The sequence below is a fragment of the Malaclemys terrapin genome, chromosome 1 (assembly GCF_027887155.1).
Source record: "Malaclemys terrapin pileata isolate rMalTer1 chromosome 1, rMalTer1.hap1, whole genome shotgun sequence".
Lineage (NCBI taxonomy): Eukaryota > Metazoa > Chordata > Testudines > Emydidae > Malaclemys > Malaclemys terrapin.
Window position 1 is genome coordinate 154,354,750 of NC_071505.1, and position 27,848 is coordinate 154,382,597.

At 45.1% G+C, this 27,848-nt stretch overlaps 2 protein-coding genes across 3 annotated transcripts in view; one reads left to right on the plus strand and one right to left on the minus strand.

The window, feature by feature from the left end:
* The window catches only part of NME7 (NME/NM23 family member 7), a 184,442-nt gene extending 178,224 nt beyond the window's left edge, over positions 1 to 6,218 (plus strand). For both annotated transcript variants that reach the window (XM_054044388.1, XM_054044383.1), the window contains one exon: positions 5,777 to 6,218. In XM_054044388.1, the coding sequence (XP_053900363.1) occupies positions 5,777 to 5,809 (33 nt within the window). In that variant the 3' untranslated portion in view covers positions 5,810 to 6,218. The remainder of the gene's footprint in view (positions 1 to 5,776) is intronic.
* Positions 5,864 to 26,298, minus strand: ATP1B1 (ATPase Na+/K+ transporting subunit beta 1). Its single transcript, XM_054044401.1, has 6 exons — positions 25,941 to 26,298; positions 21,018 to 21,146; positions 11,250 to 11,405; positions 9,345 to 9,529; positions 8,385 to 8,465; positions 5,864 to 7,207 (listed from the first exon to the last, which is right to left on the minus strand). The coding sequence occupies exons 1-6, from the start codon at positions 26,038 to 26,040 to the stop codon at positions 6,941 to 6,943; spliced, it is 918 nt and encodes a 305-aa protein (XP_053900376.1). The 5' UTR covers positions 26,041 to 26,298; the 3' UTR covers positions 5,864 to 6,940.
* Positions 26,299 to 27,848: the final 1,550 nt, after the last annotated feature.

Below are 27,848 nucleotides of genomic sequence, written 5' to 3' on the forward strand. Positions count from 1 at the left end.
TGGTCATTCCTGTTCACCTCTGACTCCGGCTCTGTCTGAGCTGGGGGGTGATTCCCCTGCCCATGGACACATGCTCACATTAGCGCAATATCTACTGGTGTTTGGTGGGTTTGTATTTTGCACAGCTCAGCCATGCTTTCTCTGCCACTGCAGCTACACAGCTATTCTCACTAGCTCAACGAGACCTAGCGCAAGTGTGTGTACATGAGCCGGGGGGAGTCACACCCCTAGCTTGTAGTGTAGACATACCCTCAGGGGCACAGTTCTTCCTATGTGATGCTATCTCTGGCCTTTGTTTTTCTCAAACATCTCCCCCCCACACACACTCCCCTCAGGATTTTTTAATGGAAAGTCTCCATCAGGTATGATAGATTGGAGGACTTAACATTTCTCAGCTCCCTTGTATTTCTGACAGTGGAGCAGAAAATGTCTCTCCATCTCTGTCTCCTTTGCAACACTGCTTCACAAGTTTGAGTAGCAGCCGTGTTAATCTGTATCAGCAAAAACAAAGAGGAGTCCTTGTGGCACCTTAGGTCTGGTCTATACTACCCACCTGAATCGGCGGGTAGAAATCGACCTCTCGGGGATCGATTTATCGCGTCCCCTCGGGACGCGACAATCGATCCCCGAATCGGTGCTCTAACTCCACCAGCGGAGGTGGTAGTAAGCGCCAGAAGTCGATTTTGCCGCCGTCCTCACAACGGGGTAAGTCGGCTGCAATACGTCGAATTCAGCTACGCTATTCACGTAGCTGAATTTGCATATCTTAAATCGACTCCCCGCTGTAGTGTAGATGTACCCTTAGAGACTAACAAATTTATTTGGGCATAAGATTTTGTGGGCTAAAACCCACTTCATCAGATGCATGGAGTGGAAAATACAGTAGGCAGGTATATATATTACAGCACATGAAAAGATGGGAGTTGCCTTACCAAGTGGGGGTCAGTGCCAGGGCCAGTGCACCCCCCCCCCACTGAGGCGTCCCACCCCAGCTCACCTCTGCTCTGCCTCCTCCCCGAGCACGCTGCCCCTGCTCTAATTCTCCCCTCCCAGGCTTGCGACGCCAAACAGCTGATTGGCGCCGCAAGCCTGGAAGGCTGGAGAAGTGGAGCGGCGACCGTGCGGCAGCCCAGCCCAGCCATGCTATAAAAAAAAAAAAAAAAAAATTGGGGGCACCGCTTTTTGGCTCCCCCAAATCTTGGCGCCCTAGGCAACCACCTAGTTTGCCTAAATGGTAGCACCGGCCCTGGTCAGTGCTAACGAGCCAATTCAATTAAGGTGGAAGTGGCCTATTCTCAACAGTTGACAAGAAGGTGTGAGTATCAACAGAGGGAAAATTATTTTTTGTAGTGACCCAGCCACTCCCAGTCTTTATTCAGAGTCTGTTTTTGAAGTTTTTTTGTCGAAGAATTGCCACCAACAAGAAATTGCAGAACTGGAATTAATTTGCAAACTTGACAGCATCAAATTAGACCTGAATAAAGACTGGGAGCAGCTGGGTCACTACAAAAAGTAATTTTCCCTCTGTTGATACTCACACCTTTTTGTCAACTGTTGGGAATGGGCGACATCCACCCTGATTGAATTGGCCTCGTTAGCACTACAAAAGTAATTTTCCCTCCCTTGGTATTCACCACTTCTTGTCAACTGTTGAGAACAGGCCACTTCCACCTTAATTGAATTGGCTTTTTTTCCCCCAATGAAGCATGTATGCAGGCAGTGTAGATTTTGGTGGTGTTTTTTGCGTACCATTTGGTTCTCAGGGATAGAACAAAGTTTGGGAACCAATTTAAGATGTTATCAAATTATTTTAATATTATATTGGTGGATTGAATTTGTACATTAGATGGCTTTTTTGGTGTAGAACTTAGTGACTGAAATCCTCTGAATTTACTGTGTGGCCCAGATATAAAATAATTTATTGCTCATTTTGGGGGGGGGCGGGGGGGAGGAAGGAATGTTGTTTTTTTTCCCCCTGAAGTTGACTTGTAGAGCCTATAGGTGAAATTTTGACCCCACTGAGCTCAATGGCAAAACTTCTATTGAGTTCAGTGAAGCCAGCCTTTCACCCTGTAGCATGTTCTTAATAAATTTACATACCTTTGGTTAGAGTCTGATCAGATGATTTTCCTAGAGCAGACATTTTATCGCCATTGTTTAGTGGGAGGCCTTTGGTTGGTTATTGGAGTATATATATAGCTGGACAAGGTAGGGACGGCCTCTGTTGTACAGGACCAGCACAATGGTGTGCCAGTCATGACTGGAGACTTTGTGTGTCACTAAACTGCCTGTTATTAAACTTTTGATTATATTGAAAAGGGAGGGCTGGGGTTTTTGATGGTGTCTCATGCTTTCTTGTTGGGAATATTTTTTCAGTGGCATGGTAAATGCCTTCCCACCAATTTCCTCTAGCATACTTTGTTTTTTTCAAACTTAGTATCATGTTAGAAGCATTATCCCTCTGTTAATCAAATAGGACTGTTTAGCCATTACAGAGAGTAGTTCAAGGCAGCAGTATGTTTGGTAGGCAGTCCCTAAATTAAAACTGGGTTCCCAGGGGTCTTGTTTGTAAAGACTTCTCATGTTCCATTGTGTCACTGACTTCAGAAGTGGGTTGAATGCAGCAAGGGTCACTTGAAGGTTTAAACTAGTGTAAATGGTGGAGTCTCTGTAACTTGATGTCTTTAAAACCATGATTTGAGGACTTTAATAGACCCCTAACTGCTGGCAGAGTTACTGAAGGCGCAGGGGGTGAGGTTCTGGCCTGCAATGTGCAGGTGGTCAGACTAGATGATCATGTTGATCCCTTCTGACCTTAGAGTCTGAGTCTATAAGTGACAGCATAAAAAAAAATGGACTGTTCTTCTAAGCCCTTTGCCCTGGGGGTGAAATCCTGGCCTCACTGAAGTTAGTGGAAAAATTCATTAACTTCACTGGGGCTAGGATTTTAGGCAGGGACTCTTAAGAGCATTGTCTCTGACAAAGATTGTTTTGCTGAGTATATGGCAGCACTACTGTCATTCTAAGTACCAGGTCATACCATGCAAAATGAGGGCCTGTCATTAGTTGCAAGTCTAGGCTTTCCAGACTCTTCATTAGGGATGATTTTTTAGATGCAGAAGAGCTTGCTCTTGGGATAGTTTTAGATGATATTGATGTACCTTTCTTAGATGCTTTTTGGGCACTTTCTATCTACTCAGTGGTGATTTTTCAAGGGACCCACATTTTGCTATGCAACACATGATGAAATATACAGAAAGATACTTTCCAATCGATTGAATTAGACTTTCATAACTGGGATTCTGCCAGTTGCAAATACTTTATATTAGGGGAGGGGCACATTTGTGGTGGTACTTGACAGAGTTGGAAAATCAGTGCAGTCTAGGTTTGAGAGGCTTCATATTTGATTTTAGAGGGGCATTAAGGTAAGTAGTGTGACAGGAAATGGAATGGAGTGGGAACAGAATCCATGTCTCACTTCTATGGGGCTTGCTTTCCTAGCTGTGAGAGGGGGATGGGTAGCCCACTGTGAAAATGCTGATTGATTATAGAGGCTTCTTTCTGCTAACACTTTCCACATGCCACTTTAATCATTGCAATTTTCTTTAGCTGCATCAGTCTTTAGAAGACCTGTGACTATCATAACTGAGTCACGTCTCACTGTGCTACCTTTTTACTGATATGCCTTTGGCTTAGGGAATTAAACTTCTTTGTGAATGCATAGAAAAGCAGGAGACATTGTGTGGAAGTTCTCCGGTGTTACAGTGCTGTTCTATTAACACTTTAAAAAGGTACCTTTTTAAGTCCATCATGAATTGCAAAATGGCATGCAAGCCTGATTAGGCCTTGTCGTATGAGCTCAGTTTTTTACCACAGTAAGATTCTTCAAGCAGGGCCTAAGGTGTGCATAAAGCAAGTGAGAGGCATGCGGTTAATTTGTTCTCAAGCTGGTGGGGTTCACAAAATGTCTGTTGCTGTTAAGAGCAAGAGACCCAGTCTTTCAACTCGAGTGCCTCTTGCTCTTAAGGGGTCACACATACACAAAGCACTAAGTAGGACTGCATTTCTTCAACCTGCTGCTGTATATGGAAGGAGCCATAGCCATTAATTTTAAATGAGACTAGATTGCCTATGCCAACCTCTTGCCCTCTTCCCTCCCCCCCCAAAAAATCACTGATGCATGGTAGCTCCACACTGACATTCATTGAGCTCCCCACCAACCTTTAAACAGTAGGAACAGTATTTGTGAACACCCAGGAATAACTCACTTACTGCTGTCTTTGAAGTACATTCTCATTAAATGGAGGTTTCTGGTGATTATAGGGTTACCATATCTAGCAAATAAAAAAAAAAAAGGACCCTCCACAGGCCCAGGCCCTGCCCCTGCCCTAACTCTGCCCCCTCCTCCCTCCCACTCCCAGCCCCGAGGAAAGGGCTGCCCGAGCGCTACTGGCTTCACGGTTTGCCAGGCAGCCTCCAGACCTGGTGCTTCCCCAGCGCAGCTGGAGCCCGGGAGGGGGCGCAGGGTCTGGAGGCTGCCCGGCAAACCGTGAAGCCGGTGGCGCTTGGGCTTCGGGCAGCCCCCTTGCCTCCGGACCCTGCGCCCCCAGCCGGGCACTTTCCCTCCCGGGCTCTGGCAGCGCAGGGTCCGGAGGCAAGGGGGCTGCCCGAAGCCCGTAGCACTCAGGCAGCCCGACTCTTAAACAGAGCCGAAGAGTCAGGGGAGGAGCAGAGCTGCCATTTGCCCGGACATGTTCGGCTTTTTGGCAATTCCCCCCGGACAGGGGTTTGAGTGCCAAAAAGCCGGACATGTCCAGGAAAAAGAGGACGTATGGTAACCCTAGGTGATTATATAAAATTGTAAACTCAGTTATTGCTTGTGAATAAGTTTGTCCTCTACTTGTGTCTGGGCTGAAGCAGCCAATGCTGTCCAACTTTTAAACAAAAAATTTCAGTCACCTTTTTAGAAGGGTATTTGAGACTGCCAACTCAGCCTTCAAAAGTAAAGGTGCATTAGGTGCTAAGGCAGTTTGAGGCATCAGCAGATTAACAGAAGTTGAAGTACAGGTTTGTTGGTCAGTAAGCACAATATTTTCGTTTCAGCTACTCCTATCAGAAGTTAGATTGTGTTTTAGACCGTATTAACTAATGTAGTAGCCCTTGCTTTTCCTAAACTCAAAGGTTTGACCTGTTAGAGAGGAAGCTGAAGGCTCCTTCATCTAATAAAAATGGCACTGAAATCCTATTTCAAAGTGTAGGCCTGCATTTTAAAGTTCTATAAGTAAAATAAATAGGCCTGGAAGGATAAGATTGTCAGTAAATTATGATGAAATCAACACTTACAGAGAAGAAAAGTGTTGAATCAGAACTTGGTTCTGATTTAAGGATATTTACTTTGTAAATTTTGATGTGACGTTGATTTGGGTTTTAAAGCTTTGACAGAGGTTGATATTCAAAAAGTTAATGTCTGATCTTTCCATAATTCCCAGCCCTGCTAAAAACAATCACTGCCCATCAAAGCTATAGAAAGAGTACATACAGCTATAGCGAAGTCACGTCCTGAAGTGCTAACTGCAGGAACTCTCAAGGTCCCCCAGCCCTACACAGCCAGAGTCCAGTGTGACCAGTACATTCTGACAGCCAAGGTGTTTTTCTTGCAAAGCAAGTACAATTGATTAGTTTCAGAGCTCCAGCTGGATTCACACTGATGCCATTTTTAGTCACTTTGCAATGGTTAACTACCTAGAAGATGCACTGTAACTTGTGTCTTTTACAGGTCCAGTACTTTTTCAAGATTCTGGACAACTGACAGCAGAACATGGAACTAGCTCCAGTTCCTAAACGAAAGACAGACAAGGAGAGAGACGTGTTCATTCATTTATTGTCCAATGTTTTAACCTGACTGAAATACAAGAGCAAGAGCACTGTGCTCCTGGCTATTTATTACATGTTAGAACATAGAGTTTTGCACTTTAGACAACATTTAACACCATTCTATGGGGTACTGCATTGCTTTTTATAAAGTTCAAAATAAAGATTTATTTTCAAACAAGTGACTTTGGTTTTTTCATACATTACACTTTTTCTTGCAGAAAAAATAAAATTGTACAACTGCATAAATATAAAATCTTCCACCATGAAAATGGTTAAAACATTCAGTAAAGACATTAGCACCACACCATGTGATGCTGCCAGCAGGGAAAAAAAAAAAAAAAGAATATACAAAGCAAATAATTATCAGTCATCAGTGGTGGGGAAAGCCTGACTCAGGTTTCACACAACATACTGGAGGATGAGGGTGGAAAGAGCATTCACTACAGAGCACAGAATACAATCACCTTTTTTATTTATTCATAGTTTCCCCTGTTGCCCCTTCAAATAAAATACCCTTACACCACAGGAAAATAAAAAGGATCTATGGAGTGCTGTTAAATAGTCTCACAGGTGGGCCTTTATCTTTAAAAGGAAAAAAAGTAAAGTACCATGCCAGTTCTAGTCCCATTGAGTATTTACACCTCGGGCAGCAAAATCTTTGCTCACAGAAAGTAGAAAACAGATACAATACATGGCTTGAAAAATGACCAGAGTATGTACCTATAGTACTGTACACTAAATAAAATACACAAGGCAGCAATACTTAGGGGGCCAGAAACACTGCTTACTACAAGTCAGTTATGGAATCATAATTTACAGTAAAAATGGGCATGTCCCAAGGCTCAATTTTGTTTTCTTTTGTCATTTACAGTAGAATAAATATTTTGTCACTATTGCTACACTAAGTTTACATTCTAACCTAGTAATGCAGAAAGCTAGTGTAAAGCATATAGATTATGTGTAGGTCCCATACGTATGACAGTTTGTTCAAGACTAGTAGGTTTTTTGTTTTGTTTTTTTACTTTTTAAATGGCTAGGAGGGGAGAAAAGAAAATTGTGCTTATGATCAGCTGCTCTTTATGTCAAATTTCACTTCAAAACGTCCCTGAAAACGGTCTTTGTCACTGTAACCGATGTTCTCACCGTAGACCTTGCATTCCACACGCACTTCCGTGTCATAGGTCAGATTAGTGAACTGCACTGCCATGAGAGGCTGGAGATATTTTGGCTGAAGCAGCTTGCCATAGTATGGATAATATTGTAGAGGAAAGCCAGCATAACCAGCCATCCCATAATATTCAATGGTGCCGATTTTGTCAACATCTTCCTCTTTCTAAAGGGGGGGAAAAAAATATATCACTTGGACAAGCCCCATTGTAAATATTCCCACCACTGTATACCCATTCAACGTAATTATCTGAACCGTACTTGGCCATCACCATGTGACTTCTGTGCTGGATAGTGCAATTCAAACCGATTCAGTATCCCCAAAGACAGGTGCACAGTAGTAGAATGGGGGCAATTAAATAATCAATTGACATAATCCAGGATGATTTTTCCTATTTACCTTTTATTAGGGAAGTAGGTTCCACAAAAACACTCAAATTATGTCACCACAGAACTTCAAGTTGTTTTCCAGCAGCTTGGTAAGATCAGCATTATTGTTCCCTGGCCACTCATTGTTATCTACAGCAGAGGGTACAGGAAAATCCTGAATTCTAATAATTATTCCCTCTTAAAACTGGCCCCAGAATTGACAAAGCTTGCTGTGCCTCTGGGCAGCTTAAATCTGTCCAAAAATTTTAAATTGAACAAAAAATAAATCTGCCTTTTTCAGTTAGCATCATTCTCTACAAATTCCTGCTTGAGTAAATGAATTACCCAGGGGAGAGGATACTGCTACTTGGAAGAGACCTTGCTTTTGAGGAGTACATGGCTGAAAGGATGGGGGAGGGGCGAGGAGAAGAGTCCCTTTTACTTATTTCTAGGTTACCCATCCCAGAGATCAGGTCAATGACAAACATTCAGTCATCATTAATTGTTCACTGACCTCTGTGAAACGAGTTGCCTCAATCCAGTTCCTAAGGGGAAGATATCCTTATCAAAAGAAATGGGGGTGGGGGTGGGGGGTCATTTGTCAGCAGAAAGGTCAAGGAGTGAATGAGCACCAAGACTTGACTCCTATCTCAGGATTGAAGCATGCTCACTTTTTAAAATATCCTTTTAAAGTCAATCTGCACCAATCTAAGAACTGGGGCCAGAGAAAGAAGCTCCTGGATAATGAACAGCATCACGGAATGTATACGTCTTCCCACAGACATGGCTTAGAAGCCAGAGTCTCTGCTTACACAAAACTCGTATGGTGTAGGGTATGGTTTTGGCTGGCTCTGCCCTTTGACGGACGGCCTGAGTTCATTGCACATTTACAACAGTTAGCTTTGTAGGAAGTTTGATTCACAAGAGAGACTGATCACGTGTCAGGAAAGGCACGGACACTCTTTCCCACTTACCTTAGCAAAGCAATGAACAGGGAGGACATATGGATTGTATCTTCCCATCATCTCAGGAGGGAGGCTGTCATTTGTTGGAGGCTAAAAAAACCCAGAACAAGCAAGTGTTAGATTGTCCAGTGTGAAATGTCTGCTCTTCAGACTAACTCCATTGAAAACACGCACATTGATTAGTTTCCAGCATGTCTTCCTGAAGTTCAGAACTGTGCCAACAAGTGGCCCCACCCTTGTGTGTCAAAGTCCCCGGAGGGGGGAGGGCAGGGAGGTGAACTACTGGCAGATTCATTGAGAGAAGCCAGATTTGCTTCTAGGTCAAAGTTTCAAAGCCAGCTCAGGTTGGCAATGATTTTCAGTCATTACTGTGAGCAAGTTAAGTCGCCATGGAAGCCACTAATTCACCAGCAGTAATCAATCTGACAACAAGAGAAGCTCTACAGACTACTTTAAAAAAAAAAAAAAATTAATAATCCTCCTCCTCCTCCTGTTAGTGAATTTAGTAAAAGATAAGTCTTGACAGCCCGAGGGAACATCCCTCCCCCAATAAATGTTTGTGGTCAAAGGACAAAGCAAATCTCCTAAAGGTAGTCTGGAAAAGCATATGATTCACACATAATGGAGGAACGGCACAGAGCCCACTTGGGAGTTTGCTTTCTAGGTACAGTGCCAGAGAGTCACCCTGGAACTTGAGTGGTTGAATTAGGGAAGGCAACTGGCAGTCCTGAACCAAGGTGATGTTATCAAGAGACTCGATTTGCAGCGTGTTTCCATAGCACCTATCACTGAAGGCTCTTATAGCACTTTCCAGGAATTTAAACCTCATGTCTACCCTGCAAGGTAGACATGAATATCTCCATTTTACAGACAAGAGTCCAGAGTAAATGGCTTTTCCAAGACCAGTCCTCTGCTCCTGCTATAAAAACACTTCCGCCAAATTAATAGGAAGGGAAAAGAAGCACTTGCCTTTGGTTTGAAGCCTAGAATTCTGTTGAGCTTGACGACAACACATGGTTTTCCATCTTTGTATCCATAGCTGGAATCAAGCATTCCGGAGCAGTTTCCCAGCCAATCACGTCTGAACCTGCAGACTTTCTTCTGACCTTGGTCATTATTAAATGGTCCTCGGTTTATGTAGTCGGCAGGTTCATCTGGGGGGGGGGGGGGGGGGAAGAGAAGAGGCAAAAACCAAAACACTTATATGCAGCATGAACTCACACTTGAAAGCTTTGAAAAGAAAAGCAAAAAACTCCTGTGAGCATTTCCCTGGGATTGGAATCCTTTTTTTCAGGTATAGTAGTAATCAAAACAGACAGACACCACCTTCTACAAACTGACTTCATGGATCTGCACCAAGCCATTCAGTGACAAGTGCTCTACAGATCATGGCAAGTCGGTTTTCTACTGGGCCTTTTTCCTCGAATGGATGTGTGTGTGGGCGGGCTGCTGCTCTGATTTTTATTGGTGATGTTTTGGGTCACAGGAGAGATTCTGTCAGAAATGTATTCTCCCTCCAACAGACACCTCCCTTCAAGGCAACACTACATGCAGTCCATCATTATAGGTGCTTTGCTGAATTACATTAGAAGGAGAAAGCTGCCGGCCCCCCCCCTTAAGTGGTCAGGATCAAAAGTCAGGGCTCTCTCCCCTACAAGAGTGGATATCACACTTAAATCAGAACAGGGAGATGCATTTAGAGCAATGCTTTAGGTGTTAGCTGAAGCCATCAGCTGCAGAAGGGAAGGAACGTTCTGACTCCGACCTGAGGGGGGAGGTGATCAGCAGATGTAAACTGGCATACCACTGAAATCCATGGAACTATGTAGATTTACACCAGCTGCATGATCTGGCCCCAAAAATTAGACTGCAAAGGACACAAATGTGGATTCTGTAATTGAGATGTTCTGGTAGAGGGTGGGGATCTGAAACAACTTACAAGCATTTCAAGCACACTTTAAAAAACAAACCTACCCACCATCTGTTGATCATTTGACACCTGTTCCATTTATGTCAATGGAAAGACAATGACTGGAGTTTTAGGCCTTTGGACTTACAGAAACAAATACACGTGGGCTAGTGTTACTGGAAAGGCTACTTTCTATGCATTTGAGCCCAGTGATCTGGTTTGGGTCAAGACCCAGAGCAGCCAATACACTGTCTCTACTTAAGAGGAAAATATTCGGCTGGTGTCATGATTTAAATGGCTTCTGGTAACGACCTCTCCTCTGTCTGTTGGAGCAGAGGAGAAGGAGCAAGTCTAGAAGAAATGCTTTGAATACAGATTTACCTTCAGACCATGTGGAGAAGGAAAGGCAGTCCAAAGAGATTCAACAGTGCTTTCGGTGTCTATCTGTAGTTCGTTATTACACCCCGGGGCCATGGAAAGGGACACTTCCCCACATTAACAGCTTTTGGAAACAAGGATTTGAATTCTTAACTTGATTTGGGAACATAGGGTGGAACAGTCAAATTTGCTCAGCACTGGCCTAACTCTGCTCCTACTGAAGACAACAGTAAAACCCCTATTGTCTCTGATGGAAGCAGAGGAAAGCCAATGCTCAGTGCTTTTCACAATCCCACCAATAAGCTTGTCAGAGTTGGACAGCGAAGCTCACGGTCTAATGCATTCTACTTGGACAACAGGCAGTCATGAGCGACTTCAGGACCAGCTAATTAACCTGAGAGAGTCTAAAGCTAATCATCATGCTGTTAGTCACTAGGAAAGAGATGCTCTACAGGGCTTATACCAACACTATCAACAATGGCCAGTATTATCTTGATTCTTGATGGATGGAGTTAGGAGAGGGGTGGCTAATACTGCCTCCAGTTATGTGAAAACAGTCAGAACTTCATATCCAGGAGTCTGCTTACCAGGGCAATCGTCAAATTCTATACTGTTGGCTTGTTGATCATTGTCATAGTTCTTCAAGAATTTGTTAAGGCCTGCCACATACTCTTCATAAGTTTTAGGATCAGCCATACGAAAGGAAACTTCTGTCTTTAGTACTCGGGGGATTACTGTCAGTCCTAAGGGACAAGAAGGGGAAAAAGATTAATAAACACCCAAAAGTCACACGATTTCAAGGCAACATGTATAGTGCATGAAACAGTCTGTTCTTCTAGAAACTATCATGACTCAGATTTCAGAGTCTGCACAACCAACGCACGCCAGATTTTAGCTCACTTGGAGGTGACGTGCTTAAGACACAGCTCAGTCATTGCTTCCAATAATGGCCCAAAACACTGTCCCGATATTAGTGGCAGGGGCAGTGTTTTGGGTCACTGCACAAATTTTTTTTTTTTTTTTTTTTTTAAATATAGTCTCAACATTCCAACATGCAGTACACAGCCTACTGGACTAAGGCTTCATTTGAATCCAGCATGGTTACTTCCCCACCAGTTGTGTGCACTCTAATCCAGCACAGACCTGGGTCAATTGTACAAGATGGAGACTGGAAGCAGCCTGATGGGGATTAGCGTACAGCCGAACAAGAGTGGATGGTGCAGGGCCCAAGCATGCTGGCTCAAGACACCTCCCAAACACTCCAACTCAGGAAAGCATTCCAAGTAAGTATGTGCTTACGTGCTTTCCTGAACTGGGCCCTAAGGTAAGTGAGGAGCAGAGTTGTCCTAGGCTCTGAGATACCTCAAATGGATTCTAGACATGGGGTAAAGTTTCCAAAAGTGCCTAATGAGCTAGAAGCCAAGTCCCACTGTGTTTCAGTGTCATTTAGGTGCTTTTGAGAATTTTACTTAATAGTTACAATGCTCTGGCAGATGGAACAATTCAAGGCTTGGAAGATGGTGAGGTAAGAAAATGCCTAGAATCCACTAGGAAAAACCATAGACTTAGGAAACAAGGCAGGTTAGTGCTAGCAGTCCAAAGCCAAGATTTTCAGAAGCAACTAGTGATTTGGGGGTGCCTCTATGCTAACAGAGGGAGACATGGGCCAAAGTTCAGATACTACCTGAGGGAACCGAAGAACCCACTACTCTGTTTCTGCCCTTCAAGAACAGCTCCCGAGCCTGGAGATAGATGGGTGCATTTTCAAAAACACGCACACTTGGCTTTTGGGTTACGGCCTTCGGAAACTCTGGCCCAGAAGGAGAGGTAGAGCAAAGAAGACCGATCATTGTCCTCTCACATCTAGCAAGAAAAAATGGTCTGGGTGTAACTGCTCTCAAACCTCAGCTCAAAATGCTTCACACCTTCCCTGGCACACTCCTAATTCATGAAGAGGGATGTGTACCCCAGCCTTGAATTAAGCCAGACTGGGAAGATCTATTTTGAGATCAGGACAAAATCTCCCTCCCATGGTGAATGATGGAGCACAGGAGGAAAATCTGTACCAGATAAGGTTGCATTCTTTGATTAAGTAGAAATTTCATTTTTACAAGCTTTAAATAGTAGTGAAACATTACCAAGCATTGGTTTACACTTAAAAATAAGATCAACTTGGCTATGTCGCTGAGGGCTTTGAAGTTTTTGCACCCTGAGTACCAAGGTTAGGTTGAAACAACCCCCAGTGTAGAGGCAGCCAGGTTGACAGAAGCAACAACATTGTAGCGCTGCAGCCCCACAGCTCCAGCTGTGCCACTGTAACACTTGAGTTGGAAGTTAGGCTATGCCACGCGGCAAGTCTGCTGTGATCCCAGCAACATCACTAAGATCACATAGCCGTCTGCCCTCTGATCCTACATTATGTGCAAGTGGGGGCAGAATCGAACATGACATCCAGAACACTTCTCCACCCAGCCCCACATGGCCTCTGCACTTTATAACCCTCACCTCCCTCCATCTCCCCCCTCCTATGCTGTGCAGGAATTACTAGGCTAGCCACCAAGTGAAATTTACTCACATGAGCTCAGAGCACAGTCAAATCATAAGTTATCTGTGCTCTCTAGAAAGCATTGTGCTCTCCCCCTTACTCATCTCTTCTGGGCTTTGTGCACAGAAACAGCGCTGATTGCCTCTTTGGTCAGACACATTTCATTGAATGGGGTAAATGGGAACATCATCCCTTGGTTAGAACACTGCTTTGGGAGCCAGAATTCTGGATTCCATAACCAGCCCTGCTCTATTACCCAAGGGCAAGGATATTGGCGGGGGGGGGAAGGGAAGGGAGAAGGGTAGGGAGCAGATGCAATTAATATATGGAAGTTACCCGTACAGTCGAAGGGAAAACCATTCCCTTAGTCATTACAAAAAACTCTATTAAATATTTGCACTCGCATGAGGTCCAGGTCACATTTTAATTGAATGCGTTGATGCGTGACTAATGCTGAAGTTTAAAATAATGAGAACTAGAGTTCATGCTGCTTTTGGGGTGGCCTCTGCCGCAAACTGTGCAATCAATAGGGGTCCTGGTTGCATTCAGTCTGTTGCCTTCGCTTTAGCGAGCCGAGCACAACAGCAGAGTGGCATCTGCTTTGACAACTTTCAAACAAAATGTTTTGCCAACAACAATTTCTTCCAGTGCAGGCTGAACCTACTCAGCTGCCTACATGGGCTCACAATTCTCTCAGGTCTTTCAAAGCCAGTTGAGTACTACTGCTTAGGGTCCCCTCCCCCTCCCAAAGTTGGAATTTGTAACCTAGGAGACAAAGATTTGCTTTGTTTCCCTGAGGGCAGCCCCCAGCAGCCAAAGATAGCTAGACAACCAATCAGTAGAGCTCATGGTTTCAAGTTTTATTTCAGGAAGCAGTTCTAACTTTCTCTCTTAGTTTTCCCTTTCATATATTTTTTTCCCTGGGCTAGGTTTTGTTGCAAATTGAGAACTAAATTACCTTCCCCACTAACAGAATTAAATCCTACCAAAATTACAATTGTTTGTACAAGAGCCCGACAATCATTTGTTTTCTAGGAACCTTTAACTTTGCTATCCACACAAAATCCTCATTGCTAAATATAGTGTGATAGCAAGTAGTTTTTAACCCCCTCCCTCCCAGTCCTCCTCCTTGTCAGCTGGTGAATGTTAACACTAGTTATTTAAGGTGGCCCTCTGTATGTGGGCTTCAGGCAACAGCATTAGCTTCTCAACTGATTTAAGCTTGAAGAAAGTCTCACACCCCCTTCCTCCCCCCACCCAGGGAACGAAGAACACAGATGAAGCATAGCAGAATATTGTGAAACGCCTTTGTATAGAAGCTGTAAAGTACACGCTACAGTCTGTCATTAGACAATTTAAGCCATGTATTTTATTTAGGGCACATGACTCACAGCAAAGTCCTGCCCCCCCCCCCCTTTTGTACATCTTCTGCTGAAGCAAGGAAAGGAAGAAGAGAGAAGACACACTGCAACCCCCACACCCAATATGAAGCTAAAGCCACTGAACAAAGGGATGACAGTGTAGATGCACACTAGTGGTCAGTTAAGCCCACCATTTGAGCTCACTTTTGACCCCAAGACACCCACACACATGAGAAAAATGGTTGTATGTGTTTCATTGTTGACCACCCACACTGAAGAATCCCCAAGAGAATAAGATTGGGCAGCCTATAAACCCTACATCAGTGGTTCTCAACCAGGGGTACACCTAGCCCCGGGGGTACGCAGAGGTCTTCCGGGGGTACATCAACTCGTCTAGCTATTTCCCTAGTTTTGCAACAGGCTACAGAAAAAGAACTAGTGAAGTCAGTACGACCTCCAGATTTCCCCATACAATGACTTGTTTATACTGTGCTATATACTGTGCACTGAAATGTAAGCACAATATTTATATTCCAAGTTATTTATTTTCATAATTGTATAGCAAAAATAAAAGTAAGCAATTTCTCAGTCACACAGTGTGCTATGACACTTCTGTCTTTTCATGTCGGATTTCGTAAGCAAGTGGTTTTTAAGGTGAGGTTTTAAAGTGAGGTACACAAGACAAATCAGACTCCTGAAAGGGGCACAGTAGTCTGGAAAGGTTGAGAGCTGCTGCCCTACATCAAAAAAAGACACCATTGGCTCTTCTGTCCAATATTTAATGGGCACCTAGTGGCTAGTACACTAGGGAGGATAGGATGGGAGACCAGAAATTATTCCTAATGGCTCATCCTGTGGCCCCAGTTCAGCAAAGCACTTAAGCACATTTTTACTCCTGGGGGAATTCTGCACCACTGCACAATGCAGAATTTTGCAGAAATTAATGTGTGCGGAGAATTCCTCTTTTCCCCTCCACAGAAATGGGCTGCAGAGATATTGGCTACTAATAGGGGCCGATAGACCCGGAAGAGCTCAGTTCACAAACAGAAGACAAGGCCGGGGCAGGAACTGCAGGGTTCCCAGCAGCTCTAGTTCCCAGCACACCCTGAAGGAAGGAGGCAGTGGCGCACAGAAAACCCCATGCAAGCCTGGGACCAAGCATCAGGCTATTTCTCCCTCTGGATCCCTGGGCTCTGGGGGAAAGAGGGTGCAAGTGTCTGGGCCAAGCCCCCCCCCCCCCCCCCCCAGGCTGGCCTCTGGGAGGAGGGGGTGTGATTGTCTGGGCGGGGGGGGGGGTGAAGGAGGGGGTGGGCCTACACCTTGCCTCTGGGGGGTTAGGAGGTGAGAGTATATAGCCCCCCAGCTGGGCTCTGGGAGGAGTAAGGGGCAGAGAAACAGGAACTGGGTTGTCATAGGGTTTCTGTAAAACTCTACTCCTGGGGGAGGGAGGGAGAGAGTGTGTGTGTACATGTGCATCTGTATTTTTACAGACATGCTTGCTTACAGGTATTTTGAAATAAATTACCAAAATAATTGAAACTGACAATTATATAGTGTTACTTTGACAAATACAATTTGCAGAATTTTAAAATAGTGTGCCAAATTTTTTTAAAAATTTGGAGCAGAATTTCCCCCAGAAGTAGAAATTCCTAAGTAACATTCATTTCATTAGCACTTACGCACATGCTTCTCCTTAAACACAAACTTACATGCTTTTGTCACTTGGGACCTTAATCTCTCCTGTGCCTCATTTTACCTATCTGAGGAATAGGAATACCACTGTTAATTTTCACAGGGATAATGGGAGGATTATTTAAATCACTGGTTTTCCCCTCCCCCATGTTACTGACACAATGTTGAGGCCCAAACTTAAGACTTACCATTTCCCACTGTGTGTGCCATCCCTCTAATTTCTGCAAATCTACAACCACTCAAAATAAATACTTCAATCCTCTTTAAGAGTGGGCAGCATGGCCAGCAGCCCAGCCCTCATGAACATCCCTGCAAGAGATCCGTGTGCACACCTGGGATGGGAGGCAAAATTAAGGGCAAGGGAAGAAAAGCAGCATGTCTAAAGTGCTGGCCTTTCCCCGGCAGAACAACTCAAGAAAGAAATGTCGTTTGGAAATAAGGCTAAGTGAGGAACTTTGGCTGCAACAGTGGTCATAATTCTGTGCTATTTCCAGTTAAAGACTTTAGAGGGCACATTTTTAAGTGCAGATGGATGTGGCATACACAGATTCACAAGACAGTCCTACAGTCATTCTAAGCAAGCTACCACCCTCAAGGTCCTGTTACTTTAGTAAGCTTAAAAAAAACCCACCACCTCACACAAAGATGGAACCAATTTAAAACCCTGATGTGTTGGTGTCACTCCAGTCTTCTAGCCACCCCCTCTGAGGAAAATGCATGCACTTTCTCAACATATAATGATATCTGCATGGCTGAGTGACCAGCTGCCCTCTGCAGTTTGGGCTTCACCGATTCCACTCTTTAAGAGGTGAGAGACAGAGGGAGAAGATGTTACTTATCACCTGCAGAGAGTTGTCCCCAGGACAGTTGCAGACTCACCAGCTAAAATACACTGACCTCTATTTCATTCACTGTTGCTATGTAAGCTAAGTGAGCCAATCAGTCACTATGGAACAGAACAGCCTTTTCCATCACACCACCTCACAGGCACAGGAGGGAGCCATTTTTAAAGGGGCAGGAGCCATTTTTAAACACTATGATCTGACAGAAGAGTCCTTTCTGACACAGTTTCTGAAGAGGGTCTTTTCTCTGTGAGTCGTGGAGTGGCCTTCGCCCCAACCCCAGCCCCCTGCAGCCAAGATCAAACAGCAAGAACAGAAATACACGGCCAAATTGGTATTTTTACAGCATACTACATTGAGGTTTAAGACAAAACGTTCTATTCCATCATACAGATATCAGAATTTCTACCCAAATACCACGCTTAAATAGGGCTTAGAATTCCATATACATTTTTCTTGTTGTACTTTTAAAGTCAATCAGCGTTTGCTGTAGCTGCAATGTTGGACATTTGAATGCCTTCGATTCCACCACAACCCCCTAGAAAAGCAATATTTTATGGAGAGGTACAAAATTGTAATTTAGCCTTTGAGTGAACATAATATCCCTGTTGTGTTAAATGCATGCAGTAATTAGCATATTAATGCCATCTGGTAAAGAAACTGAGCTATACCCACGTCAATATCACCTAGTAAATGGCAGCATGACTTCTGATTTCATAACAGCAATAGCATTTTTACAGAGCAATGAGGCTAATGCACAACATTTATATAGCATTTTCTTCTGAAGAGCTTAAGTGCTTTAGAAGGACAAGTTTTATTCTCCCCTCCCCAATCTGTAAAATGGCACAAAGGGGTCAAGTGATTTGCCTAAGGGGTCACAGCCAGAGACTGCGATAGAAGTCTAGTTTTTCTAGCTCCCGATCCTGTAACCCTGTCATTCCTGGATTACCGGAACATTTAATAGTTAAAGTTGCTGAGATCCCATCTCTTTGTACCACTTTCCCCACATACACCATAAAAACTCCTGGGCACATGCTGTTCACATACTGATTTGTATTTTATGTAGCCAATAGTCTGCAGTGGTTCCAGTGAGAGGCAATTTAGGTTTTCTATTCTCCCTCTCTCTAATATATATTGTTCACTTTCCTGTTTGACAGAAGTACATTTTATTCATCACCACTGTGATAAGATCCAGTGAAATTTTGTGCCTGGGCTGGTCAACTTTCATGGCCATTTTGCAAAGTTGATGTGATATAAATGCTCACTTCCATAACTGAAAAAGTATATTCAGAGGCCAAACTAGTGGCTACTGCATCATGGTATGATGAGGTCTGAGGCGGAGAGCTACACTTTATTTCTGGGCTTGCATGAGGATGAAAAGGCTTCAGACATAGGAACATTCACCCCATACCAATGTGCAAGTGACCTCTACTGTCTAGAGAAGGAAGAGCAAATATCAACGGATTCCAAGAGCTAGAAGGATGCTTGCCCCAAATTCAGGGTCTTTGACACTAGTGCACTGAATGGGTTAAAAGTCTTGGGCTTGAAACACCCTTAACAGGGGGTGGGACGGAAGGAATACAGATTTATAGGACAGTCCATTTTGACTGTCAAGAAAAGTGTTGTCACGTTGGTCCCACTGCATGCCCAGGGAGTCTAGCCTGCATGCTCAAATTCCCAAGTCTTCAGAAAAATCAATGCCTGCAACCTTTGTGTTTATAGAAATAAAAGTAGATTTTTAATGACACATTAAAATGGTGCCTTGAAACCAACCCACCTTCCAATTATTTTATTTTCAAAGGTCAATTTGTGCAACATCCAGTCAACTTTTTAAAAACTAATCAATGCTCTACAGATTAAGGTTTTATGAAAAAAATTCAGCTCACAGTTCATCTCAACTCAGAGGTAAACCTCCAAAATTACTATTAAAGTGAAGACACTGACAAAAGTTTAGCTACAACAAGTAGATCACGTGATATCAAACTGTGCAGCAAGTCAATAGGGACGTAACCTGAAAAAAAATCAAACTCTCTGCGCATCAAAATTTCTCCACCTTGTATTTTTCCATGTAGTGTAGTTTTATGGGGCGAACATTTTTCTTCTTTAAAAGCAGGCTGCTCCACCAAAACTAATGCATACGGTATCTTAAATTATCCTAGTAGCCATGTTTAATGCTAGACTATCCATTTTCCTTTCTAGTGCCCTACCCAAAAAAAAAAAAAAAAAAAAAAAAAAAAGGTGCTGCTGATGTTGACCAAAGCAATCAGTTCTCTCTTGCAAGTGTCAAAGCCAGATGGGTTCAGGCCAATGTTTCAGCACCAGGGGCAACATTTACCCCTTCTGAAGCATCATAAAAATACAGTTTGTTCCAAGTTTCATCCTTTGGAAACAACTTCCTTTAAAATGTTGGTGGTGAGGCTTCTGGAAGATCTGCCTTTTGATTTTTGCTTGCAGTGATATTGTATAGGCTAGAACAGTAGCTCTCAACCTTTCCAGACTACTGTACCCCCTTTCAGGAGTCTGATTTGTCTTGCCCCAAGTTTCACCTCACTTAAACTACTTCCTTACAAAAATCAGACATAAAAATACAGAAGTGTCACAGCACATTGTTACTGAGAAATTGCTTACTGTCTCATTTTTACCACACAATTATAAAATAAATCAATTGGAATATAAATATTGTACTTACATTTCAGTGTATAGTATATAGAGCAGTATAAACAAGTCATTGTCTGTATGAAATTTGAGTTCATACCGTCTTTGCTAGTGCTTTTTAGGTAGCCTGTTGTAAAACTAGACAAATATCTAGAGGAGTTGAAGTACCTCCTGGAAGACCTCGGGGCACCCGTTGGCTAGAAGAATAGTCCTTGCTTAGCTAGAATATAGCTTAGCCACACAGTTTACTACTGCACTGCTAAACCCCCTGGTGGGGCTGCAGCATGCTCTCTGACACCAGAGCCTCACAATTGTCACTTAAATACCAATGTTATTAAAAGCTTCTGAGCTGTTTTTCAGAGCAAGCGGTGAGAGACAGAGACAAATCGTTACCATCCCCAATGCCAAGCAGCCTCAAGGTCATTTGTAATGTGGGAAAGCAGCAGTTGCAAGACTCCTCCCCCTACACTCTCATGGCCTACCAGTCACTGACTTTTAGCAAGAGCCAGACAGCATAACAGACTGGATATGACAAAGCCAGGAATCTGCTGCATTGCCAAGGCATTCTCTCTGCTTTTACCTCATGCAAACTGTTCAGAGATGCTGCCTAATTGATTTCGCTCTCTTTAAACTGCTGCTGTATTTCATCCAGTACGGACAGGCTGTTTAAGGCTGTTCATTTGCTACCGTTCATTCAAACAAGAGAACACCAAATGCATGTATGTATATCTGTCACACACACCCCTTTTCCTCCCCAAAATTTCCAAGACACTATGAGCATTATTTATATAAGTGTCTAAAGACTCAGATATTGGTATTATTTCCCAAATTGTCCGTGGTCACCACTGGATATCAGGTGGCAGAGATGAAAATAGAACCCAGGAATCCTGACAGCCGCACTCCATCTGCTTACCTCCGGTAACATCTAAACCACATTCCATTAATTTGTTTTAATATAAAACCAATCATGCACACACAGCTCTCTCTCACTTCAGCAAATGTTATAGCTAATGCAACATTTAATTCTCATCAAGACTCAACAGCAAAAAAAAAAAAACAAAAACAATGCTATAAACATAGGTTGAGAACATACCCACCACTTTTAGACATGCTTGACTGATATTGGTGCTAAAAGGGACTGGTGCCTTAGACATGCCACAGCAATGGAATGCTATTCCATCATCACTCCCAGGTGAGTAATAAAATGATTGTTCTTGAAATGATTTGCACAGTCAGGCATGGGCCTGTTATTTAAGTTACCTGGGGGTGCCACTCGATCCTGATATTTGGGTTCAAATTCACTGATAGTGAGCAACATCACTTGAATGGTCCCGATGAATATGCCTGCCAGGCAGCCATAGAAGATCAGGTAGAAGAGAAGGATCTTAACTGCAAGAGAACAGAGAAACAATCAAGCCCTTGACGCAGCCATGTTTCAGCACAAAATTTCATCCTTTTCAAGCACTGAAGCAAAACCCAGCATGTTTAAGCGTGACACTGAAATTGCCCAAGAGGACCGAGCTCGGTTACAACAGCTAGCAAGTGACTGTTATTTGTATCACAGTAGTGTCTGGATGTCCTAGTCATGGACCGGGGCCCTATTGTGCTAGGCGCTGTACAAACACAAAGCAATTTTCTGATTTTAGTCATAGTATTTAATGTTAGAATGTGATGAGCTAACTTTTTAATTTAAAAGACACGTGAAGGTTAAAACTTGTGACTTGTTACTGGATCCACCAGGAAATATCACTCTGTGCTGCATTCTAAGCGACTGATTTTCAGTGAAGCTTGAGCAAGCTTGCGTGGTAGTAAAGGACATCCTTAAAGTGCCTGTCCTTAGGCTGCTCAGCACTTCCACAACGCCCACTGACATCCCCTCACTAGCATCGAGCCTTGGAGCTGGAAATTCCAAAGGAATTAGCAGTTCAAATCCAACTGAATTCCACCAGGAGTTGGGTGCCTAATTCTTTTAGTATCCTTTGACAACCCTAATCTTCAACTGTGGACCTAATTCCATACATGAAAGTCAATAAGAGGTTGCTAGAAGCAAAATTAGGCTTCATATTGGCTATTGTCTAGTTTATTCTAGGTGCTGAAAGCCACCTCTGTATTACTGTAGTTTGACAATTCCTATATACAGGTCTTTCATCTTAGGCTGGGGTTTACTAAAGCGAAAACCGCATATAGTCAAAATTACATTGAGCATCATGGCGGGAACAGTATTTAAATTGTTTTTTCTTTTTGTTTTTGCCGACCGCGTAAAGCTGAATTCGCGCATGTTAAATGCGCGTAAGATAAAAATCACACAGCATTACCACATCATCCAGCTGAAGCAGACAATTATATAACCAGATTTTTGATGTAAAGGAAAGGGGGGACTGAAATAACCACATAAGAAAATAAAAAGGAACACAACACTACTCAGAATCTGGATATCAGTTACTGGTTTACAAGGATTATCTCAGATGATTAACTGCATAGTAACATGCTGTACTAGGCATCACCAGGCAGCCTACAGGAAGGATAAACCCGCCCATGCCAAGCAACTATATGCTAATCAAGGGAACAGTAACAAGCACAAGCAAGTGAACTAGAATTAGAGGCAACAGATGATTTGAGAAGAAATGTATTTGACTTCAGAATGCCCTAAGCGGATGTCACTTTAAGCCAGGTTGCAGCGCTGTGGCTTGTGTAGTCAGGCATAGCGCTATAAAACAAACAAACACAAAAAACCCATCTCCATGAGAGGAATAGCTCCCAGCACTGGTGCCCTGTCAATGCTGCCACTTTACAGCACTGAAACTTGCAGTGCTGGGGGGGTGGAGGGGAGAATTCCACACACCCCAGTGAGAAAGTTGCAGTGCTGTAAAGTGCAAGTGTAGACAAGCCCTAAAACAGAGACTCTCTGATCGTCTGGAGTGAGACTAGATGTGGGGGAAGGGAAGGACAGAATGTGTAAGAGAAGAAAGCTTTCTTCCTGTGCTCAATTACCATAGAAAAGCAGCCCAATTCAAATACAATTCTCTTCTCCTTGGCTTTAATTATTTTCAGTCTCTTAAAGAAAGAGCAGCAGGAATGGGAGGGACAGACAATGGAAAAAACTAAGATAGTTGGGCCTTGTCCTCAAACTTCCTCCTTCCCCACTGGGGTGGGGTAGCAGGAAGTTCATGAAGTTAAACTCAGCAGCACTATGTTTTGGCACTCTCAGAGTTAATCACACTCTTTGGTATCCAGGCAGCTCTAGGCAAATCGTTGTGATGTCACTGGAGATTTGGAAATTTTTTCCAGAGCAGTCAAAGGAGGTGCTGTTGTAATACACCAAACAAGAGTACTGCTGTCTGCAATGTGCTTGCTGCCTTTGATTTTTTTTTTTTTTTTGGAATCACATCAAATGGGCAGTACCAGGAGGTAGCATTGACAACATCCTGGTTGGGAGATGTCTTTTTACGCTGTTTAATGCATCTACAAGGTACACAGCCTGGGTTATAGAAAATATCCAGCAAATCCACTGACAAAGCACAAGGGCTTACATGAGAAACAGGTGCCTGCTACAGGTTGGTGTGTAATACATAGGCCAGACTCTCAGCTAATGTATACTTGTCAGACTTTGGCTGACTTTAAGGGAGCTACACCAATGGGGATCTAGCCCTAGATATTTAGGTACAAGTTCTTTGTGGCAGAGAGCACATTCTACAAATCTGTAAAGCCCCACAGAGATTCATGGTGCTATAAAAAAAACCACAGTAAATGTATTTAAATTCTCTGCTCACGCATAAATATATAATGAGAGCCTCCTATAGTATGTCCTAATGCTTCTACCTGCCAAATCTAAAGATGGCAACTCCACATCCGGTTGATCAGTCAACAGGGGCTGACTTCAACAATGAGGGTGGCAGGCCAGCTTTGGTTGGCAGCAACTGTAAGACTGACTAAGGCTTTTAAAATTCATATATAAATAGACAACTTTCCAAGTACTATTTGTAATAGTACAATATGTAATCAGTACATTATACGGGATACTTCTTGCTTATACAGCTATATGAGGTAGTGTAAAAACCATTGGTTTCCCAAGTTCTGATGTAAACTCAGCTTCCTGTAACCACCCACCCCACTCCCCAAAAAAAGGAAGAACAGAAAGGATGGATAAAAAGTCTTTCCAATTCTACAGTTTCACAATTCATATAAACTGAGCCCAGGTTTGCTGGTTAAAACCCAACTAGGTGAAAATGAGCCCAAGGGCAAAATGCCCTCTCCCCAAGGACAACCATGCCAAGCGCTTCAGTTCTGAGAGATACATTCCTTGTTTAAGACAAAAGAGGCGTCACCACCATCCTTGATGCTTGGTTGTTTAAAAGAAGGGAAAAAAAAGTCATCGAACTGAAATATTTTAACAGTATCTTTTTGTAACTTTGACTGGGAGGTGGGGGAGAAGAACCATAGTGACTAACAGCCACATGCTAGGTCAAGCTGGAACCAGAGACACCATTTCTCAAATTATAGATCACTGCGCATTTCGTGTTTGTTTTATTGTACAGAACTGCAGCTGCTTTCCTCCAGGGTCAACTCAAAGTGAACTAGAGCTTGCAGACTATTAGAATCCAAAGGAAATAGATACGGCTGTACTGTACAGAGAAAGGGGGGGGGGGGAAGGGGAGCCAAAAAGATGGAGAGAGGAAAAACTGGGAAGTGATGCCCTAGGATCTTCACAATGCCCCTTGTATCTATCTGGTTAGTGCAATGCAGGCTGTGATGCACCTAGAAGTGGGGGTCCTTCTGGCCTCTGACTTAGAAGGAGGAGTGGGGAGAACCACACCAGGGAGAAGGGAAGGAGACGGCTATGGATTTGAGCCATTGTGCACCTCATGGTCTCACTCAAGTTATATTTAGTTGCTAGGAGACTAGCTTCAAGGACTTGCTCATTCCTGAGTCTCCCCTGCTTCCTCCCCACCCAGCCCTTTCCTCTCTCCCCAGAGCTCAGGCAGGTTATTCCTCCAAATAGAGACAGGGGGGAAAAACATAAAACAAACCCAAGAGGACCATCCACACATCCAGGAAAACCAAACCCTAAATGTCCTACCACTGGATGGCCTTGCCCAGAGCGCCCAGTGCCTCCGGTTACCTCCTGCTTTGAGGTGTCACCTTGACTAACCTTGAGCTCTGATGCATTATTAACCCTTTGCTTCCCCAGCCAAGCAGCCCCACGGAGCTTGCTGGATTCCAGAGGGTCTCTTTTTGTAACACAAAAGCCTCTACACCAATTTCAGAGGCCATCCCTGTAACACCTTTAAACAGAGGCCCTTCTCCTGGCTCTCTCCACAATTCGCCCTCCTCCAAAGACACCATGCCAGCCGCATTGGCTCCTCTACAAAGGGTCTGATGCAGAGGAGGATGGTGGGAAACAGCGAGAGGTATGTGTAGGGTTGTTCGCCCCCGCGCTCACAGCCGCCCACCCCACCCCTACCGCAGTCACGACTCAGATTTAACTACATCAGTGCCCTTCAGCTTGACCTTTTGCAGGGAAAAAAAAAAAAAGACACCAAAGCAGCTTTCTCCAGCGAGGAAGGAGCTCGGCCTTTCAGATTTCAAACACCGCTGACAAATCAAGGCAACAGGCTGAACAACCGGGCACGGACAAGACCAAAAGACGAGGCAAGGTTCCTCCTCTACATCAGACACCACACACGCAATCGCTTTCCGCCTCGAACAATAAGCACTTCAGCTCCCCAGGCGATACAGCATCCCTTCCCGAAAGGAAGGAAACCAGCCGCCCCCAAATCAGCTAACAGCTCAAGGTAACACCGTAAGGAACCAGACATTAAATCCACACCAGCGTAATCAAGTCTGGGGTGTGTTTTTTTTTAAATCATCATCGACATCGAAGCAGCATTTAAGACCAGTGAAGAAAGTTCGAGGTGTATTGTTTTAATCCTGATGCGAGAGGGATTGTCTCTAGTTTGCTCTAACCCGATTACAATGAACAGGGGAATCAGTTCCTTGCCCCCACCCGCCTTTCGCCACCTTTCTAGCGCGAGGTATTGCGGGTCCGCGCTAGCCTTTGCCGGGAGCAGGGGCCCGCAGCCTCCTTCCACGCACCCACCCGAGACACGCAGCCTGCACTGGGTGCGGGGGAGGAGGCAGGGCTGCGGCAGGCGCACACGGAGCCCGGCTCAGGGAAGCACTTACACCAGCTGCCGCCGGTCCTGCCCAGAAACTCCTTCTTCTCCGAGTTCCAGATGAATTTCTTCCAGTTGCCATCGCCTTCCTTCGCTTTGCCGCGAGCCATGAGAGAGGGATCGGCCCCGCCTGGGCGCAGAGGTGACACGGGAAAATCCTCGGCGCCCCCTTAGAGCAGAGCGGAAGGGGGAAGGGGAGGCTGCCCGGCCAGCAGGTTCCCGCGCACGCCCCGGCAGCGGCTGCTTGGCAGGTGGGAGGGCTGCGGGCCGGTCCTGGCCGCGGGGCAGGTGGGACGCAGACGGGCCGCTGGCTCCCAGGCACAGCGAGGGGCCACTCACAGAACCGCACTGGCCAGGGACATAGGCTCGGCGAGAGCTCGGCACCGCAGCGTGCTATATTACCCGGCTCCCGGGAGCTGACTCCGCCCACCGAACGCCGGCAGCCAATGAAAGCGGGATTTGGGGTGGGGGCGTGGCTTGGAGGGCGGGGGGGGAAGCACGTGGCTGAGCTGCAAGGCGTCTCGGGTTGTAGCCTCCCCCCTGCGCGCACCTGCAAAGGAGACAGGGCGCTAGGGGAGACCCCACCTGTAATGGCGGGGGGCGGGGCTGAGCCCTGCCGGGGGAAGAGGCAGGAGGCTGCGGGCCAGAGCCGCGCAGGGCGGGGGGAGTGGTGGCTCGAGTAGCCGCCAGGCTGAGCCCTGCGGGCGCCGGGAAAGGCGATGGGGGCGGGGAGAGAGAAAACGCTCAGGGGGCCCCTGCAGCTCGGCGAGGTGTGGCTGCAAGCCCTGAGGCCGGCAGGGGAAGGGGGTAAGAGATCAGAGCTGGGTGAGGGCCATTTAAGGAGGCGGCTTGGCACAAGCTGCTAGACAAAGGGAGGCGGAGGCCTGAGAGGGGGAGGGCTGGCGCCAGCCGCACACCTGAGTCCTTGTACGTAAAGGGGGAGGAGGATGAGCTAGGGAGAGTGATAAGGGGTCAAGGGCGTGTCCAGTTGCAGGCGGGAGCTTCGCTGCGAAGGGGGAAGGGAGAGGGAGAAATGCCTTTCCTGCCATTTCCACACCTCCCCCAACACCACCATCCATACACTTGACAGCAGCTAATCCTGCCATGGGCTAATAGTGCCTGAGCCCCCTCCCCCCTCCGCGGGGCCCACATGCTTCCAAAGCATTCTTGCAAACCTTTGGCTCCCACCTGCTAGCTGCCCACAGCTACCACACAAAGTACCGCCCCCGCAGAAGTTCCTTCCTTGCATCCGCTTCCCTCCCGGGCCCTGGGAATCCCCCTTGCCATGAATATGCAAACACAGGATAACAGCTCACTCAGCTGGAATGAGAAAAGGGTCCTACCCCCTGAATCTATGCCAGGAACTCCTAGGCTTAGGTTTTTATATGGTGCCTGGCACTGGGGTATTTAAGTTATGACTCATGAGAGGTGGGGGGTGATGATATAGTGGGCATCCTTCATCTCTGGCAGCAGCTGCAGGCTGGTCTGGGTTTAGGAGAAGGCCAAAGAGGGGATGATATCTGCTGACAGCAGGAGGAAAAATGCCTCACCCTTTAAAATCATTTTCTCTTTGCTATGCAGCCTCCGCTGCATGAACCTCTACTTCTGCAGCAGCCCTGCTGCTGAGTAGAGTGTATAGTAGAGCAAAGATACACTGCGTACCTTTCTTTCTTGGTTTCTCCTCCCATCGGTCTTTCCTACCCTCCATTCTAAAATTACACTGCGCTCCAGCTCACTCAAGGGTAAACACAGCTATTGCATATTTAATGCAAACAACATGCCCCATGCTGGGTTTGTGCTAGGAACACCTGTTAGGAGGAGGAGAAAGGCAGAGTCTGCCCCTGGGCAGGGATGGGTCCCTGCTTTGGGGGTGGGGGAGAGAAAGAGGCTGTGCCAGCTACAATGTCTGCAACAGGAT